At 41.0% G+C, this 18,583-nt stretch overlaps 1 protein-coding gene across 4 annotated transcripts in view; it reads right to left on the reverse strand.

The window, feature by feature from the left end:
• Nucleotides 1–450: 450 nt before the first annotated feature.
• Nucleotides 451–18,583, reverse strand: part of ppp2r5d (protein phosphatase 2, regulatory subunit B', delta) — a 29,644-nt gene continuing 11,511 nt past the window's right edge. For 2 of the 4 annotated variants that reach the window (XM_029521957.1, XM_029521959.1), the window contains 15 exons: nucleotides 16,884–17,061; nucleotides 14,637–14,836; nucleotides 14,407–14,517; nucleotides 13,761–13,853; nucleotides 13,527–13,657; nucleotides 9,959–10,018; nucleotides 9,774–9,882; nucleotides 9,398–9,451; nucleotides 8,824–8,994; nucleotides 5,443–5,570; nucleotides 4,722–4,823; nucleotides 2,878–2,950; nucleotides 2,648–2,695; nucleotides 2,282–2,392; nucleotides 451–2,169 (listed from right to left, as the gene is read on the reverse strand). In XM_029521957.1, the coding sequence (XP_029377817.1) occupies nucleotides 2,032–2,169; nucleotides 2,282–2,392; nucleotides 2,648–2,695; nucleotides 2,878–2,950; nucleotides 4,722–4,823; nucleotides 5,443–5,570; nucleotides 8,824–8,994; nucleotides 9,398–9,451; nucleotides 9,774–9,882; nucleotides 9,959–10,018; nucleotides 13,527–13,657; nucleotides 13,761–13,853; nucleotides 14,407–14,517; nucleotides 14,637–14,836; nucleotides 16,884–17,061 (1,707 nt within the window). In that variant the 3' untranslated portion in view covers nucleotides 451–2,031. Of the gene's footprint in view, nucleotides 2,170–2,281; nucleotides 2,393–2,647; nucleotides 2,696–2,877; nucleotides 2,951–4,721; nucleotides 4,824–5,442; nucleotides 5,571–8,823; nucleotides 8,995–9,397; nucleotides 9,452–9,773; nucleotides 9,883–9,958; nucleotides 10,019–13,526; nucleotides 13,658–13,760; nucleotides 13,854–14,406; nucleotides 14,518–14,636; nucleotides 14,837–16,883; nucleotides 17,062–18,583 lie in introns of those variants that run through there. The other 2 variants (XM_029521958.1, XM_029521961.1) reach the window with 2 other exon arrangements.

The raw sequence follows: 18,583 nt of genomic DNA on the forward strand, positions 1-18,583 counted from the left end.
AAAAGGATGAAATGGCAAAGTTTGTCACTGTCATCCTGGTCAAAGAGTATAAGGCTCACAACACGAGTCAGAATTTTCTGTCAGTAGCAGAAAACCTGACTTGTTGACAGAGCTGAATTCAGTTTTTAGAGAATTTCTGCAGTCGCAGACAACAAAACTCTGCAAGGCGCTGATTCTGCAGCAGGTATTTTATATTGCGTTTCCCCCCCACACACAATAAAGTGGGTGTGATTTAAAAGTGACCTTTGTTTATAGCCATAACTGGGCTTCCATCAGTGCAGCCCAGCAGGGAGAGATTCAGCAAATACAACTCAATGAACATGCTGAGTGATGACAACAAAGAACTGCAGGTTTGTATGATGAGACACAACAGAGGTAAAAAAAAAAAAACCCCTGAAGCCCCTCTCTCATGTTTGACCTTTGATCTGACAAGTAATGGCTACATGTTAAATGTTTTAGCGTTGTAGCTCAGACACAAACATTCAGATCTCTTTTTTTTTTTTTTTTTTCCAAGTGCCCTGACTGGTATGAGGACAAAACAACACTGAACCGATGTCAGACAGGAAATGATTCCTCATGCAAACAGCATCTCAATGACAAGGTTTCGTAATGCTCCTTTCAAAAGAAAACAAACAAACCAGAAGCATCAAAACAAAATCATGTTGGAATCAGACTTTCTGCAGTGGGTGCCTCCCATGTTTACTGGATGCTGATTGGACGTCTACATTCACTATGTCTCCTCCTCATCATCATCATTATCGTCTGTCTGTCTGAACCTGCTTCAGTCTGGAGTCCATCTTAGATCCAGACTGACAGGAGATTGGTCAGGTCATTTTGAGGGGCTGGGCCTTTGGAGTGAAGCTGCTGTTGGAGAACCCAACAAGTCCCTGAACTCATCTGTGTTGTGTTCAGGTGTCTTGGGACAGAGGTGAAGTGCTGGAGCTGTATTCCACTTCAGGACCTTACAGAGCCTCAACATGGAACTTCATATCTCCAGAAGAATCATTGAGGTTCAGGTTCTGCTTTGTGTTTCCACTGTGATAAGTGCAGCATCATCTTCACACATAATTGGTCTGACTATTAAAACATCAGCTTCATTAAACTGCAGTTTGTTTCCAACTCAGTTCAGACCAATCCTCCGCATCTGCTTCAGTTCAGGACGCATTATTTCTAATGTTGCCACATGTCACATGTTGTGACATGTGTAGTTTATCATATCTCTGCTGTGTTCAGACAGATCCACTTCATGGATCAAAAAAATGGTCAGACAGGTCAAAGGTCATCTTCCTAACTTTACTGTCACACAGCCATAATTCTCATTAAACTGCTGTTACAAGCAGTTAGTAAAGTCTCTGTTTTCCTAAATATCATGAAACACTGAATTGAACTTTCATCTGGGTAAGACTGATAGGGATGGTTTGGTTTGATTTGCTCTGGTCTGGAGTGAGCTACTTTGAACTGGTTGATCTGGTGCAGTCTGGTTACTGTAAATGTGGAATGGACTGGATGGGGACTGGCACAGAGAGAAACAGATGTTTCTTTAAATGTGGACTCATCTGGCTTGGAGTAGAAAGAGAAGCCAGACCAGAGACAGTTGAAATACCTAAAGCTCCATGTGGTCAGATTCCCGCAGTAGAAAAAGCCTGTTAGTGATGTGTTCAGGGTACTGCTACTGCCGGATACTGCATTCAGGTTTAATGGTTGTAAACAGTGTGGTGAAGTTTGGACAAATAGCAGCAGCTGTGTGAAGCAGAAATGAAGGTGCAACAGGAAGCTGATGTCAACATGACATCGGATCGCTGACAAGTCAAACACCACGTGGACAGAGAGCTTCTACAAAGTGTCCTACTAGTTATCGCCACCGCAAGGCAGGGTTGAGAGGCATTTTCTTTATTTTTTTCCTTCAAATGCAGTGTCAGTTTTTCCCTGGACTGATCCCAGACCAGTTACTCCACAACAGCTTCAACTTCCTCCACAGAAAGATGGACAGGAGGGGGATGAATTTAAAAAGGGGGGGGGTGTCTCCCCCAGTCAGAGAGCCTCCTGATTGGCTGTCAGGTACTCCTCAGCTCTCTTGTGAGCCTCCAGAGCTTTTATGGTGTAGACGTCCTGCGGCAGCTCTGACTTCCTCCTCATCAGGACCTTGTCCTTCTTCAGATCCTTTAATCCCTGGAACCAGAGACAGGGAGTCTGAGACAACTTTTACATTCCCTATGAGGTTTTCTTTTTTTTAGCTGTTTGCCATCAACTCCTTAAGCTGACTGTGTGCGTGTGCAGGTACCTGCGAGGCCTCACTCTCCACAGTCTTCTTCAGCAGCTGGATGTCTTCAGCTGTTGGAGTCTCTGTTTCCATCGAGTACACAGCCACAGTGCTGTCACTGTATAGCATGTACTGCGTAGATGTATGTATACAAAAAACATACACACAAAAGTGCAAACAGTCAGAAATGGCCTGAAGCAGAATATCGGAACACAGTGTACCATTAAATGGCTTATCTCATTTAAGCTCTGAATCACACCAGAAGTTGTGTGGACTCAATAAAATAAAAAGAAACAAAGAGCAATTAAAATTAGTAAAAACTAATGCAAAACCAGGCAGCATGCAACACTATAGATGAAGTTATTATAAAACTAAAAACGCTCTGACCTCATCCTGTGGGTTCTGTCCAGGGCGGAGAGGGTGGAGCTTATTGCTCTGAAAGTAAAGGACATACACAATTAATTGAAATGGAGATGATAAAAGGAACAAGCATGGAAGTTAGGAGACAGGAGAGGCAACAGGTGACAAGGTTAGAAAAAAATTAAGATGACAGGTAAGAAAGCAAAGGGAGGGTGCAGCTGAGGAGGTCAGGTGGATCAGGCAGCTGATGAGAGCACCTGTGGATTCTGTCTGGCCAGCTCCTCTATCTTGTGCCAGATCTCCTCTCTCTCCTTCAGCTTGTATTTTTCTCTATAGGACACACAGACATCACACAGTGATGAGGTCATCAAGATAACACCAGGTTTAACTGTGAGTTTTCAGTCCTACGACATTAAGCCACTTATTACCAGGTAAGCTACAACAACCCTCTCTGGGGTGGCTAGCTTAAGAGAATCAAATCAAAACCATCTGGAAAAAGGTATTTGTTTAAGGAGCTCGATGGGAACAAAAGAGTTAAGTGCTGCACAATAATCCTCAGTCTTATTTTAATGGTTGGAAGTGATTTATATTGTTTGTGTTGATTCAGTCATGTGATGAAGTCTTTATTCATCGATTGATAATGTCACTCATTAAAAATTCTATTAAATGACGAAGCTCATTGCATGATCAGGAGACCCCACTGAACTAAACTGACTTGACCTACTTGAAAACTGTAAGATAATCCTTTATTCGTCCCCCAATGGGAGAATTTGCATTGTTCCAGCAACAAGTGGACAGTGACTAGACGAGCAGAATAAAACGAAGTATATGTACAATAAATAATAGAACAATAGCCATTATAGATAAAATATATTTAAAAAAATAAAAATAATAACTGGGACAGAAATGTTGGTACTGATTAATATACCAGAGATGAAATTGTTATTGCACATAATAAATTGATCAATAAATGTATATTGCACACAATAGAAATTGAATGTATAAGTGCTCATGAGACAGTGTTGGACGTTAAGGTGCAGTGTGTCAGATTGTCCTGGTGTGGGGTGTGGGAGTATTGCAGGTTATATAGTGTCACAGCTGCAGGGAAGAAATACCTGTGATATCACACCTTCACACACTTGGGGTGAAGGAGTCTGAAGGAGCTCTCCAGTGCAATCAGGGTGTCCTTCATGGGGTGGGATTGGTCGTACATCAGAGAAGACAGCTTGGCCATCATTCTCCTCTCTCCCACCACCTCCACAGGGTCAAGGGGGCTTCTTTATAAGTTTGTCTTTATTGTGTAGGCCATCAAGATGGTCAATGCTAGGTTAAGTTAATGAAAAGATAACTCGGATCTGGTTGACCTTAATTTGCAGCACAGGACTATAGGGGTTTTGTGCCTTTTTCCAAGATTGATACTTTTTTGGCACTGACCAAAATGCCTAGATACCATCAAGTATCAAAAAAGTGCTTGTTGTTTGGTAAATTAGCAACACAAGATGTAGCCTCTGACAGTGCATGGAATAAATATACGAGCAGAAGATTGCTCCATTCTCCGATCTGATCTCTGTATAGGCATCTTCCACACCCTCAGAGCATGAGTTTACTACTGATGGGGACACTGTCAGCCAAGAGTTTGTTATCTGAAAAAGCAATTGTGCATTATTTTAAGTACTGCTGAGTGATGCAAAAGTTTTAAGATATCCAGCATACTGACTTGCAGATGTTAATTTTGCACTGATAATGATGAGCACTTTCTTACTGTATTGTTTACATTTTATTCTTTGTGCTGATATTGTTAGAGCTGCAGCAGCTCAGGAGGTAATCTAAAGTCAGCCAGTTCAATTTCAGTACAGTGAAAGTTTTATTTATTGGTATTGTGCAAAATTTTTGAGGATCTGAAAAATAAGTTACTTTTTTTTACCATTAGGGGCAAAGTCATCTATCTGTTATAACAGACATCGTAAAATTGGTATTGAAAAAAGTATTGTTCTGGAACAGGTAACAAAGTCAAGGTTAAGGTATTGGTATCGATACTGAGCATTTTCTAATGATACCAACTCTAGTTATTGTTAGTGGTAGTGTATGTGCTGTGTTTTACTTCTGTTTTTCAGCCTTGTACTGCTGTGTGCAGTCATCAAAAAGTTTCTGGTTCATCTCCATGAAAAGCTTCAAAGCGTTGTAGATCAGACCATGGATGGTTCTGAGGAGGAGGAGGAAGAAGCAAGGTTCAGAAAACACATGAAATCATGTGAACGGGATCAAGTGATTCCTTCATGATTTTAAAGTTCAGGTAACTGTAACAAATTTGGTCCTACTGCTGTTCAAGTGCCTTTAACGTTCCAGTCCATTCACAACTGTAGGGCTCAGATATTTGATAGTTATATTCAGCTCTGGTTTTTGACTGGTGGTGCTAATCAGACAAAGTAGGGCTTTTACTGACAAATAATATTGCAGGTGGTGTGTACACATCACAAACAGTCTGAGAATAACAGTTAGGTTAACAGTTTTCAGTTGCATCACGTATATCTTCAAATGTATCAGGTTGACCGTCAATATAGAGTCACGCTATGGTTAGCTTTACTTTGCCTACAGATTGAACACAGGGAAACAGCTAGCCTGCCTCTGTACAGGTATCCAGCCTCCGTGTGAGTTAGAGCAGAAGTCAAAATATCACACACTGGCTCTGTATTGCTCCTGTATTTCCACCCCCAGCTCAAAGTGACTGGTTCTGACAGATTCGTTACATCACACAGTCACATCCACAGACTGTTAACGTTAACGTTAAAGTAACATATAGATAAGTGTGTGCTGTGTATTACTTGTTCCAGTGGCTCTTGGAGTTCTTGTAGAGAGCAGGAAACATGATAGGGAGGATCTTGGCAGCGTTGTCACTGATCAGACTCATGATGTACTCGTTATTCCAGTAATACAGAGCTCTTTCTGCCACCTACACATAAAATACCACCATAATGATCATCAGGTCAGAGCTCTTCTCTAAAGGATCAAAAGAAGACTTCTAACAGCTGCAGACATGTCTGCATCCTTTCAGCAGCCATGGCATTTTTAGGAAATATTGTTTGGGTTGGTGTTATGAGTGAATAAATCTGCTGATGTGATCCAAAAACTGGGTCTGATTCTAGTTCTGTTTCAGGTCTCAGCATAGGAGACTGTGTTCTGACTGTGATGTGGTAGTAGTGAACCTAATTCGTGACTGTGGAAGGAAATTTTGGGAAAGAACTATGAGCAATGCTATGCTGAATACTAAAGAAAACATGTAATACATATAATGCTGTAACAGACACTGAAGAGCACAAGTATTACCATTTCAATTACTAAAAGAGCACAAACTACTATGTTAACCACAAAAAGCAAATATACACACACTCACAGCAGAGAGGAAGCAGTGGAGTTACAGGTGTCAGAAGAGGATTTATGGGGGAGATAAGACAGTCACGTGAACATACAGTAGTGTTCAAAAGTAATACAAAAAATAAAATAATACCATGGGAATTCCCCTTTTCTGACGCTGATGCTATCTCAGGATTTTGTCTCCTACCCCCCTTTTTCTACTCCCTGGGTCTTCATACTTAGGCCTTATCATCGGGCCTGTGTGTTGGCTCTTCACACATTTACAGTAGTGTTCAAAATAATAGCAGTCCAATGTGACTAACCAGATTAATCCAGGTTTTTAGTATATTTTTTTATTGCTAAATGGCAAACAATTTACCAGTAGGTGCAGTAGATTCTCAGAAAACCAACAAGACCCAGCATTCGTGATATGCACGCTATTAAGCTGTGCAATTGGGAAATTAGTTGAAAGGGGTGTGTTAAAAAAAATAGTAGTGTCTGCCGTTGACTTTACAAACTCAAAACTATTTTGTACAAACTTTTTTGTTTCTAGGATTTAGCAATCCTGTGAATCACTAAACTAATATTTAGTTGTATGACCACAGTTTTTATAACTGCTTCACATCTGTGTGGCATGGCATCAACCAACTTGTGGCACCTTTCAGCTGTTATTCCACGCCAAGATTCTTTTTCAATTTTCAATTTTCCACAATTAAATGTACATTTCTTGATTTAGCTTCAGAAACAGCATTTTTTGATGTCACCCCACAAGTTCTCGATTGGATTAAGGTCCGGGGATCGGGCTGGCAGCTCCATAACATTAATTTTGTTGGTTTGGAACAAAGATTTTGCTCATTTAATATTGTGTTTGGGTCATTGTCTTGTTGAAATACCCTTTTCAAGGGTAAGTCCTCTTTAGCAAGTATTTTGACATATGCAAACTGATCCATGATCCCTGGTGTGCGATAAATAGGCCCAACACCATAGGAGGAGAAACTTGCCCATATCATGGTGCTTGCACCACCATGCCTCACTGTCTTCACTGGAGTTTGGGGGTCGTCTCACAAACTCTCTGCGGCCCTTGGACCCAAAAAGAACAATTTTACTCTCATCCGTCCACAAAATGTTCCTCCATTTCTCTTTAGGCCAGTTGATGTGTTCTTTGGCAAATTATAACTTCTTCTGCACATGCCTTTTTTTTTTTTTTTTAAACAGAGGGACTTTGTGGGGGATTCTTGTCAATAGATTCGCTTCATACAGACGTCTTCTAACTGTCACAGTACTTACAGGTAACTCCAGACTGTCTTTGATCATCCTGGGCCTGATCATTGGATGGGCCTTTGCCATTCTGGTTATTCTTCGATCCATTTTGATGGTTGTCTTCCATTTTCTGCCACATGTCTCTGGCTTTGCTCTCCATTTTAAGGCATTGGAGATCATTTTAGCTGAACAGCCTATAATTTTTTTTTTTGTTTTCCCCTCTCCAATCAACTTTTTAATCAAAGTACGCTGTTCTTCTGAACAATGTCTTGAACGACCCATATTCCTCAGGCTTTCAAAGAGAAATGCATGTTCAACAAGTGCTGGCTTCATCCTTAAATAGGGACCACGTGATTCACACCTGTTTTTTCACAAAATTGATGACCTCGTTGATTGAATGCCACACTGCTATTTTTTTGAACACACCCCTTTCAACTAATTTCCCAATTGCACAGCTTAATAGCGTGCATATCACGAATGCTGGGTCTTGTTGGTTTTCTGAGAATCTACTGCACCTACTGGTAAATTGTTTGCCATTTAGCAATAAAAAAATATACTAAAAACCTGGATTAATCTGGTTAGTCACATTGGACTGCTATTATTTTGAACACTACTGTAGATGTGTGAAGAGCCAACACACAGGCCCGATGATAAGGCCTAAGTATGAAGACCCAGGGAGTAGAAGAAGGGGGGTAGGGGACAAAATCCTGAGATAGCATCAGTGTCAGAAAAGGGGAATTCCCATTGGTAGAGATACGAATGAGGACAGGACGCTTGGAGACGAGGGAGAAGCGTAGGCAGTAGGTATTCCCCCCTAAGGATTCATTCCTCAGTGTGTTTGGCATGCGTTTTGAGTGTGCTCTCAGACCCCGGGGTCTGTTTCAAAGGTCCGAACCACTCATGCTGCTTGTTCAAAATACTTGATGTACTTTGAATAAAACTGCAACCTCAAAAGACTCTGAAGACTGTGATATTTCTTCCTGAAACTTTGTAAGAACGCAACAGCTGATTTTGGAAGACTGGAAGACCACGTTGAGCACAAGGCCTTATCAGGCCCACAGCTTGGCAATAGGCAGCCACAACACTATTCACTCATTCATTCATCTTCTACCGCTTATCTGTTTCCAGGTTATGGGGGGTGCAGGCGCCAATCCCAGCTCACACTGGGCAACTCCAGGGTATCACCTGGATAGGTCACCAGTCCATGGCAGAGCCAACACAACACAAATTAGCATACCTGGAGGAAACCTACAAAAGCATGGGCAGAACACAAAAGGCCCCAGGCCAGGAACCTAACCTGTGACCTTCTTGTTGAGATGCAACAGCACTAACCACAATGCCAAGCTGTAAATCAGATTCAGATTCTAAGGTAAATCTTGGTCAGTTTGAAACTTAACAAGAACTAACTTGTTCTAGGCCAAGGTGAATTTTCTGATCTAAATCAGATTTAGGTTGAGTTCAGGTCTTTTTTGGTTATAGTTGTGGTTTTGTTTCAGCCTTTGGCTTGGTATGTGGTTTAAGTTCAGCTGCAGGTTCTGATTGATTGTTCAGTAGGTAGTAGGTTTGCGTAGCAGTGGTTCTGGTTCAGATACCTGGAAGTGGGGGCTGGAGACACACTTGGCGAGCTGTCTGAAGAGTGGCTCCTGGACTTTGACAAACTCAGACGGCTCAATGACATCCAGGATCTCCTCAAGCTCGTTCAGGAACATCACCTCCTTCGGACTGTGAGTCTTTGGCCAGAATTTCAACAGACCCATGATTACCTGCAGAGGTCAAAGGTCACGTCAGACTTAAACAACACCTGCTCTGTAAAATCATGAAACATTGTCTGAGTTTGAACTTAATGTTTCCTAGAAAATACCTCTGATTTTGAAATATGGTTGACCTAGATTTATTTGGACAATGAGTACGAACACACAGTTAAAGATAAAAAGATTTTCATTGACTGGAAATTTAAGGGCATGAGAGGAGGAGTACTGAGGAGAACTGGAGCTGTTTTTATTGCAGAGAGGAGTGAAAAAAGCAGTTCCTGTGTTTCTGTCAATGTGTCCACTCTGTATACATTACTATGGAAACAAATCACTGCCCATCAGACCAACACAATTGTTAGTTGCAGTTTTTACAGTGTTGTTATGGAAACAGGGAGGCTCTCTACAAAGGACTTACTGGCTCTGTCAGACTGCTGTCCTTCTCCAGGAACTGAACCACACAGTATGCCAGCTGGACACAGATATAGAAACTGTTAAGTTACACTCCATATTGATGCCACACAAACATACAAACTTACAGACAGGTTTAAGAAGATGGCTCCGCCCACCTTGATACTGGTTCTGTCTGAGGTTTCTGCTTCTTAAAGAATATTTTCCATCCACTGCCACCAAGTGTTTGTTCATGGAGAGAGTGGTTGTGTCTCTTTAAATAATTCTAATAAGAGTTCAGTCTAGACCTGCTCTCCCTCTCTCCACACACATATATAACGTGCCTTGAAGTAACTTTGTTATGACTTTGAGTCATATATATATAAATTAGATTTGATTTCGACCTGTGGGTGGTAGACGCTGAGAGACTTGACTTTGTGGAGCGGCAGAAGAACTCTGATCAGAAACATCTTGTGTTCTTCTTTCAGTGGCAAAGCAAAGCCGTTGATTATACTGAGAACAAACAACAAACACAGGTGAAACAGGGTGTGTGTGTGTGTGTGTGTGTGTGTGTGTGTACGTGTGTTACCTTCCCAGTATCTCCAGCAGCTCAGCAATACCATTATGATGTTCTGTCTCATAGATAAATCTGTAAAATAATAAAAGCAGTTCCATGTTTTTATTCATTTTCATTTTATTCATTGCTTGCTCATCGGGGGATCTGTTGGGTCTCTTTAATTAAATTTATAAAGAGTTTGGTCTAGACCTGCTCTACATGTAAAGTGCCTTGATGTAACTTTGTTATGATTTGGCGCTATACAAATAAATCTGATTTGATTTGATTCATTTGCAGTTTTGGTTTCTGAGTGTTGCAGTTTGTGGTATATCCAAGGTCATAGTGTACATTGAAGTGTAACAGTTCAGTAGAGGGCGTTCAGTACAAATACACGCGTGTACAGAAAGTGTGACCCTCTGCCTAGGCATCCTGTGAGTCGTTAAGGTCACATGGGCCCAGGTGTGAATCATCCAAGAGTGTTTGCCCTCCAGTCCCTGGTTTCATGTGACACCTTGGGCTCACATGGCCCCATGGTACGAGGGTTAAACCGCCTGGGGAGGGCGCCCAGGGCAGCATTGTAAGTTGCAGACACATGGTGTCTTAGTCCAGCACCTCTGTTTTGAGAGGGTTTCTCAATGTGGACATAGATGGCCTCTTTAATCCTCTTTCAAACCATCTGCCTTCTCTTTCCAGAACGTGGAGTTTGGAGTCCTCAAAACAGTAACCTTTCTCCTTAAAGATGCAGATGTACAGCTAAGTCCTGTCCTGATGAGGATGCTCCTGTGTTGTGCCATGCGTCGGTGGAGGGGCTGTTTGGTCAGAGCACTCCTCTATGCATTGAACTACATACACAACATTACTGAGTTTATGTCTGGGTGTTTTGTCCTTGGGGTGGACCAGTCTCTTGTCTTAAGGTCTGGCCCGGTTTGAAGTTAACTTGCATTTTGTGTTTTTAGAAGATCCTTCTGAATTTTTCTCATAGACCTGTCACATATAGGATGACAACGTTCTTCCGTTTTTCACTTTATGCCTCAGGTGTTTCTTTGTAGCGCCTTTTGGAGAATTTGACAAAGATCCACTTGAGGTAGCCCCATGTCTGGAGTGCTGTCTTGATGCGTGTCAATTCCTTCTGTTTTCCCTCTGCGTTCGAAGGAACCTTCTGGGCCTGGTCTTGTAGTGTCTGGATTACCCCCAGTTTGTGCTCCAGTGGGTGGTTTGAGTCAAACAAGAGGTACTGGTCTGTGTGTGTGGATTTCCAGTAGACCTCGATGCTGAGGTTACCATTCTCACCAAAGGCCATCACACAACCAAGGAAGGGCAAACTGTTATCCTTCGTATCCTCCCTGGTGAAAGGATCCATTTTTTGAGTTTTGATTTTGACCCATATCTGAACCAGCGGCTGGGAATTGTTCCTGTGAAGGAGTTCAGCGCTCGCTCTTCCTCCTCCGCCATGTCGAGGTTGGCCACAATAGAAGACACTGGAGAACCCATGGAACAACTAGGTTTCTGTCTGTAAAAAAATGTATCGTATTTGAAGTATGTCATAGAAAGGCAAAAATGCAGAAGGGGGCAGATTTGGTCAGGGTTAAAGGTAGTTCTGGTGTGTAGATAGCTGTCTTGTTGTAGACTTGTTTTCTTACAGTCTCTATTGCCTCACTGGTGGGTATGCATGTGAAAAGAGAAGTGACATCCGGCAGCAGTTTCTGTACCTTTTTAGTGAAATCTCTGGAGTTTTGGATGTGGTGTGGTGTGTTCCCCACTAGAGGGGACAGGATACCAGAGAGGTGTTTGGTGATGTTGGAGGTCACCAAGTTGATGCTGCTGACAATGTGTTGGTTGGATGGTAAATGATGTGGTTTTCCAGTTTCTGTAGTTAGTTTATCAATTTATTTTTGTAGCTGCTGGTGGGGTCCCTTTCTAAGACCTCACTGAGAAGTGAGGATGTGTTGGTGTGGTAATCTGATGTGTTGAGGATGACAGTGCATCTCCCTTGGTCAGATGGAAGGATGGTGATGGTGATGGGATTCTTGCTCGTATTATGTTAGGATAGTTGAGCCTTGGTGACAAAGTTGTATACTTCTTCAAAGAGGAATAAGGAGAAAAGTGCTGCAAGTTTCTCTTCAGTTTGATGGATTTTGTCCTTAGGTGCATCAATTGTGAAGTGGACTTGTTTTATCCTTTCATCCAGAAGTTGGTTTTGTGCTTTCAATAAGATCTGTTCTGCTCTATGTCCTTTGACTGTGGATTCAATGTGCAAGCTCCTTGGAATCAGTCTGAACCGTCTGCATCTCAGGTTAAAGTGGATGTGGTTCCTGTAGTCTACCAGCTTTCTTGAAAACTTGAAAACTCATATTCCCACACCAAAAGAAGGGTATTCCACCCAAAGTGTAGGGTAATATGTCCATGAAGGTGCTCAATCATCATTTTGAAAGGCGAAACGTCTTCAAACTAGATAAGAAGTCCAATTGCTTCCCACTAAACACTCCAAGATTAAAATGACCTGGATGACTCAGAACCTTCACAGACATAAAGCCGTAGAAGTTTTTTATTTAATTAAACAGTTTGAATGTGAGGTTGAGAACGCTTACAGTATTTTCTAAATGCCGCACTTTAATTGATCTTTATTTTATTACTTATTTTTATTTTCCTACGTAGATCCAGTCATATTTAAAAAGAACTATCCTTCATTTAGGGAATTTTGTTATGTTTAATGTTTTCAATTTGACAATAAGTATAAACAAAGATCACGTTAGTTTTTTGTCATCTTTCTGTACCGAAAATGTACCAAACCGTAATTTTATTCATCCTTAAAATATTTGGCTGTGTATACACTTACACAGGAAGAAAACCTTTTAGAAAAACTTTAGAAAAAAATTTCTATTTTTCCAATAGGTCAATAATACACTGTGTACAAATTCACTACCCTTTTAAGCCACCAATGGATAAAAATATCCACATATTTCTTTCCACTTTTTTGAGTTACATCTTTTGATCAATTTCAGTCCTGATCAATACGAGTAATACTGAATAATTTCAATGATGCCAACGTTTTTTTAAATGAAAAACTTCCAACTTTCCATATAATTAATGCAAACAGCATTACTAAACTGCTTGTAAAACAAGTTTGCTTGAGCCAGTGGAGGACACAGCACACATGCACGTGTGCGCATATGATCAGAACGTTACACCTCTGCCTTCTAAATATATGCCAGGAAAAACCCTGATTGCATCTCTTTGTGTTGTGATTTTCATGTGAAATAATGTTTTTGTGAGTTCAGAGAATCCCGAGTCACAAAGACCTAGTCACAGGCTTATCTATGTTCATGATTGACACAATTTTTTTCTTGCTCCTGAATTCCATTTCTCTAACCTTTTGTGTATTCTGGAGAGAACTCTAGTAGATTTACTATGCACCCCCTTTTATTTACTATATACCATAAAGAAAAAATTATATTTTTATATATATATATATATATATATATATATATATATATATGTACATATGTACATGTACATATACATATACACACACACACACTACAAGGGACACCAGAGGAAAATAACTTGCTGCCATGCACATGACCCATATGCTGGTTCTGACCTGTAGAAGATGTTGTTGATCTGGCGGCGGATGTAGGCTCGGAGGCCGAGGAACTTGCCGTAGATCCGGTGGAGGATAGTTTTGAGGAAGTCTCTCTCTCTGGGATCCTCACTGTCAAACAGCTCCAGCAGCTTTAACACAGTCATTAAATTCAAGTCAGATTTCTAAGTCTAAGTCAAACATCATGATAGCTCAACGTTTTTGGCTGTTTATGCTTCAGAGGTGAGATCTTACCGACAGTACAAACTTTTGGTCGATGTATTTTTTGGCAATGTTTGGCTGGAAGTCCGGGGACTCCAAGAAGCGAAGGAAGAACTCATAGACCAGCTGGTGAGACACGCAAACAAAGCAAACACACAGTTTGGTGTCTGGAAAAACAACAACATTATATGGAAACAACAGTTTAAAGATGTCAGACTACAAATGCAATGAAGAGTGTTTGAGTGTGTGTATGTTCAGCTGAACAGCATTTTTAAGACAACCTTTTTAAGACAACCTTTTTAAGACAACCTTAACAGGCAATAATACAACAATGGCTCAGGAAGAAGGAAAAAAAAAAAAGACATCAGCACCAGCAACATCTATACTTCATGGGGGTATGGCCTAAACTGACTGACAGAGAGACTAGGTTTATGAGCACAGACTATTATTTTCTTTTTTCTTTATATGTTTTATTTTTTCTGAATTTGTGCTCATAGTTTAAACACCACAACTGTGTCAGCTTGGTGACCCAGGCTGACAATAGGAACATGTTAAGCTCAGAGAACTTTCATTTTAGCAATTAACACACATACATTCCGACCCATGCCCACACACACTCGCACACACAAACAACATACAACACAAAAACATATGTATATGCACATGGGACACAGGTTACCTGCAAATGAGGCCAAGCTGCCTCTAGTGTTGGTTCATCTTCCTCAGGATCAAACTCTGCTCCTGTTGGGTTGGAGGATGGAGGAAGAGTCCGAAATAAGTTCACTGAAAACTAAATTAAAAAACAAAAACAGACAAGAAAAAACAGACTGTTAGTACACAAACTGATTGTGCAAGTTTTATGAAAAGTATTTTTTATTAAGTGCAAATATTATGTTTCTTTCCCCTCACCATTATCACAGCTTCAGGGTAGATGGACTCGGTCACCACCTCACTATTGTGTGTGATGTACTCGACCATCTCATTGAGTCCCGCTCTTTTCACCTCTTTGTATTTGAGGTCGCTGAGTGGGTCGCTGACAAAGTCGAACAGCACACAACATTGACGCAGCTTTTGAACAAACAGCTCCTCGCGGTCCACTGGAGGGGCATCTAACACAGTGAACAGGAGGGGGGGAGATCAGTCTATATGTCAGAAGAAGATAGGTGACCTCTTTCCAAATAAACCCCTGGTAGAAACTGATGAATCTTTATTATGAGCAGAGATTAAATTAAATGGAAGCTGGTCAAAGGACAATTTCATTCACCAATGCAGACATCAAACCGGGCCCTAATTCAACCTATGGTCCTAATATATTTAGGTTAAATTGAACCGTCATGCAATAAAGTGGGCGAGGATTGCATATGCATAATTTCATTCTCATTAGCTAACTCCCACACAGCCGTGGAACAATTCCGTCTGCATCATTATCATTTGTTAAGAGGTAACTACTTAATAGAGGTATTTGATTAGATCAGAGGGAGCACCATCACCATCGGAAATTACCTGCATTTGTAAACCAAACCAGTAAAAAGTTACTTGTATGTAACATATGTGCACATTCATCTCCAATTAGTCAACATGCACCACATATTTTTGCTAAGACAAAGCACAGGACTGGTCCCCCACCATCTATAAAACTCTTTCAGACACTTAAATAAATATTTTCTGTCCTGTTCCACAGCATGATCATCTCTGAAGTGAAACATTTCCTCACCATGTCACACATCTGTTGAACCTTTGGTGCTTTTTCGGTCCACTACTTGACTTACTGAGGTTAAGAAGACTTCACAGTCTACAACGAGTAAATCTGCAACATCCGAAATGTAAGAATGAATATTTATCCAGAATGTATCCACAGACCCCTCCATGGAGCTTGCCATGTTGCATCCACAGACTGTATATAAAGCTACTAGCTTTGTACAGCCAGTGCAATCACCCCCTGATGGTCATTAGATAAAATGCACATTTAAGGCTTCTCAGAAATGAGCACACTTTGCAAACCCTAAGTGCATGTCCATTTATAAAAGCAGTCTGTAAATCTGACTATAGTGGTCATGAGAGGAATTGCAGTTTCTGGCACTTAAGTGATTCAGTTTCATTTCAGTTTTCAGGCTGGAGGATGATGCTTGGATGCATCATCACATTTTGCGGTTGCTAGAATGGAGAAAACAGATACTGGCCCAAGAGTAGGCCTTAGATATTTTAATATAAACTGAAATATACAGTAGGTTCTCCTAAACACTGAGAAAGGAAGGCTTGAGGGAAGGGGTATCCAGCTGGATACCGCCTAAATCCTCCAAACTGCTACTTTAATGTTGGGTTAATTTAACTGAATCTTACATCACAGTATATAAGCTGCTACAGATTCATCACCATAAACATGAGGTTCCTCACTTTCTTTAATCCGATGGTATAAATTATTGAAATAATAAAAGAACGCTTTAAGATATTTTGGCAAATGATGCACAAATACACAAACTGAGCTACAACCCCTAGAATAACTCAATAATTTCATGAAATACATTTCTATTCAATTTGTGAGAGAAGGGTGAGGTCCTGCAGGTCTTCCCTCAGACAACTAGTCTGCAGAATCATGCTGTGATCACAGACCTGAAGCAATAATATCACCATGGAAACCAGCTCTGTCTGCACCACCTCATCTTACACACACATGCAGTTACGCATACACATACACGGTTGTCAGACTGAGTGGGTTCAGTTCTTGAGCTGTTTGTTCAAGAACAATAAAAACCACAAATGGATCTGGTCTCATGTGACATGTAAAATAAATCTGTTCTGGATCCTTTCAAAGCCAAACAAATGCTCATTATTCAGGTCAACACAAAATACTTGAAACTAAACTTGAAACACAACTCGCAGGTTGCAAAATGTGAGACTGTGATGAATATACAACTACTTTTGTTTAATGTATTTATTTAGTAAGTTTAGGTTAGAGGCAGCACGGCAATTGTTGCCCCACAGTAAGAAGGTTGCAGGTTTGGATCCCGGGCCTTGGGCCTTTCTGTGTGGAGTTTGCATGTCCAGGGTGCATCCTGCCCTCACTCTGAGTGAGCTGGGATTGGCTCCACCACCCCCCATGACCCGGAAACGGATGAACAGTAGAAGATGAGTGAGTGAGAGGGAGATTTAGGTTACCTTTGAGTGCAGGCAGCTTCTGCAGCTCCCTGTTCTTGGTCAGACTGAAGCGGGATGAGCTCTGGCGGCGCTCCTTCTTCACCAGCTGAGGACCTCCAGAGTATTTGATTTTATTGAGCTGGGTGGGGGGAGGGGTGCTGTTACTGGGACGCTTACTGCCACTCTGCTGCTGCTGGGACTGAAATTACACACATAGGGTTCATAGATAGAACAGGCTTTTGAAGAACATTAGGAGTCACAACTGAGGGTAAACTGTAAAATGCCCAGCTACGTCAGAACATGAAATGCAATCTGGTACTGACAGATGTGTAGACTATGAATTACTTTCATTATCACATGATCTGCTGTTTATTTTATTTATTATTTTATTATTTTATGTTTACCCTATGAAACAGCAAAAACGTTCCAAAATACAAAACAGTTTCATAAAGTCCAATGTTGTGTCCCTCCCTGTCATTTCACAATGCTTGGTGAATTTTTTACAGGAGACAGACAGGAAGGGATGTTCTCACTAATGTGAAGCTGGAGCCAACCCATCCTTGACATGTCTCTGCCTACATTTTCTATTCGTTTTCAGGCTCCATCTGATAGCTGTATCAGTAAGGAGACATTATTAGATACTTGTATCAGTGTAGACACCTTCAGCCCAGATCTGATTAAAACCAGGTTCACGAAGATCTGAAGTTCAGGTTCTGTTGGTTCAGTCAATCACAGACATTTACAGATGATTTAAAGATGATAAATGATGGACTGAAATGCACACTGCTGTCTGACCAGCTGGGAACTGAGCTCTTGCAGAGTGCTGCTGTAAGTGATACAGACACAGTTTGCTGATCAGTAATAGAATGATCTGATTTAGGGCATTTAAAAACTGCCTTCATAATCTAACGGTGGCTGTGGTCAGTAGAGAAAGGTTTGGTCTTTTGAACAGTGGTCAGATCCCACCATCTTCATGAACTTCATGCAGCATCATGTTCCTGCCTACACCTGTTTGAATATCCCCCTCTCCTGCTCTCATTCTCACCCTACATTACACCCCCCATGCCTCTCTCTCTCCCTCTGTCAACCCAACCAGTCGAGGCAGATGGCTGCCCCCCACGAGCCTGGTTCTGTCCGAGGTTTCTGCCTATTAAAGGAAGTTTTTCCTTGCCACTGTCACCAAGTGCCTTGATGGAACTTTGTTATGATTTGGCGCTATACAAATAAATCTGATTTGATCCCCAGATACTCAGTTTAGACGAGTTGCTGGTTTGTGTTGTCATAGCCAATAAAAACTAGACACAATCAGGTTTCCACCAGATATTTTCCATTGACCAATCACATATTTTGTCTATGAAAAAACAGAATGCTCTAAATGTATTTGATTTTAATGACTAATAAAAATAATCAGCTATAGCTTTGAAACAGAAAAGCAGGAAATGTGTGACACAAAAAGACTAAATATTTTAACTTCATAAAAATATCAAGAGCTGCAGTTTCTATTGATGATCTGATTTCAAGCGAGCTGTCCTTTATACAACATCAACAAAATATTCAAGTTCAGGACACTAATCATTCAGCATCATAACTACAATCTCAGTAAGCTTTGACTGAACTGCACCACAGCAGTGTAGTCACAAGAGCAGGGACCCTGGGGGTGAGGGGATGTGTGGGTCAGCAGTGTGAACATCTATCAATAAGAGCTATTTTCAGTTTGGCCA

The sequence above is a fragment of the Echeneis naucrates genome, chromosome 15 (assembly GCF_900963305.1).
Source record: "Echeneis naucrates chromosome 15, fEcheNa1.1, whole genome shotgun sequence".
NCBI lineage: Eukaryota > Metazoa > Chordata > Actinopteri > Carangiformes > Echeneidae > Echeneis > Echeneis naucrates.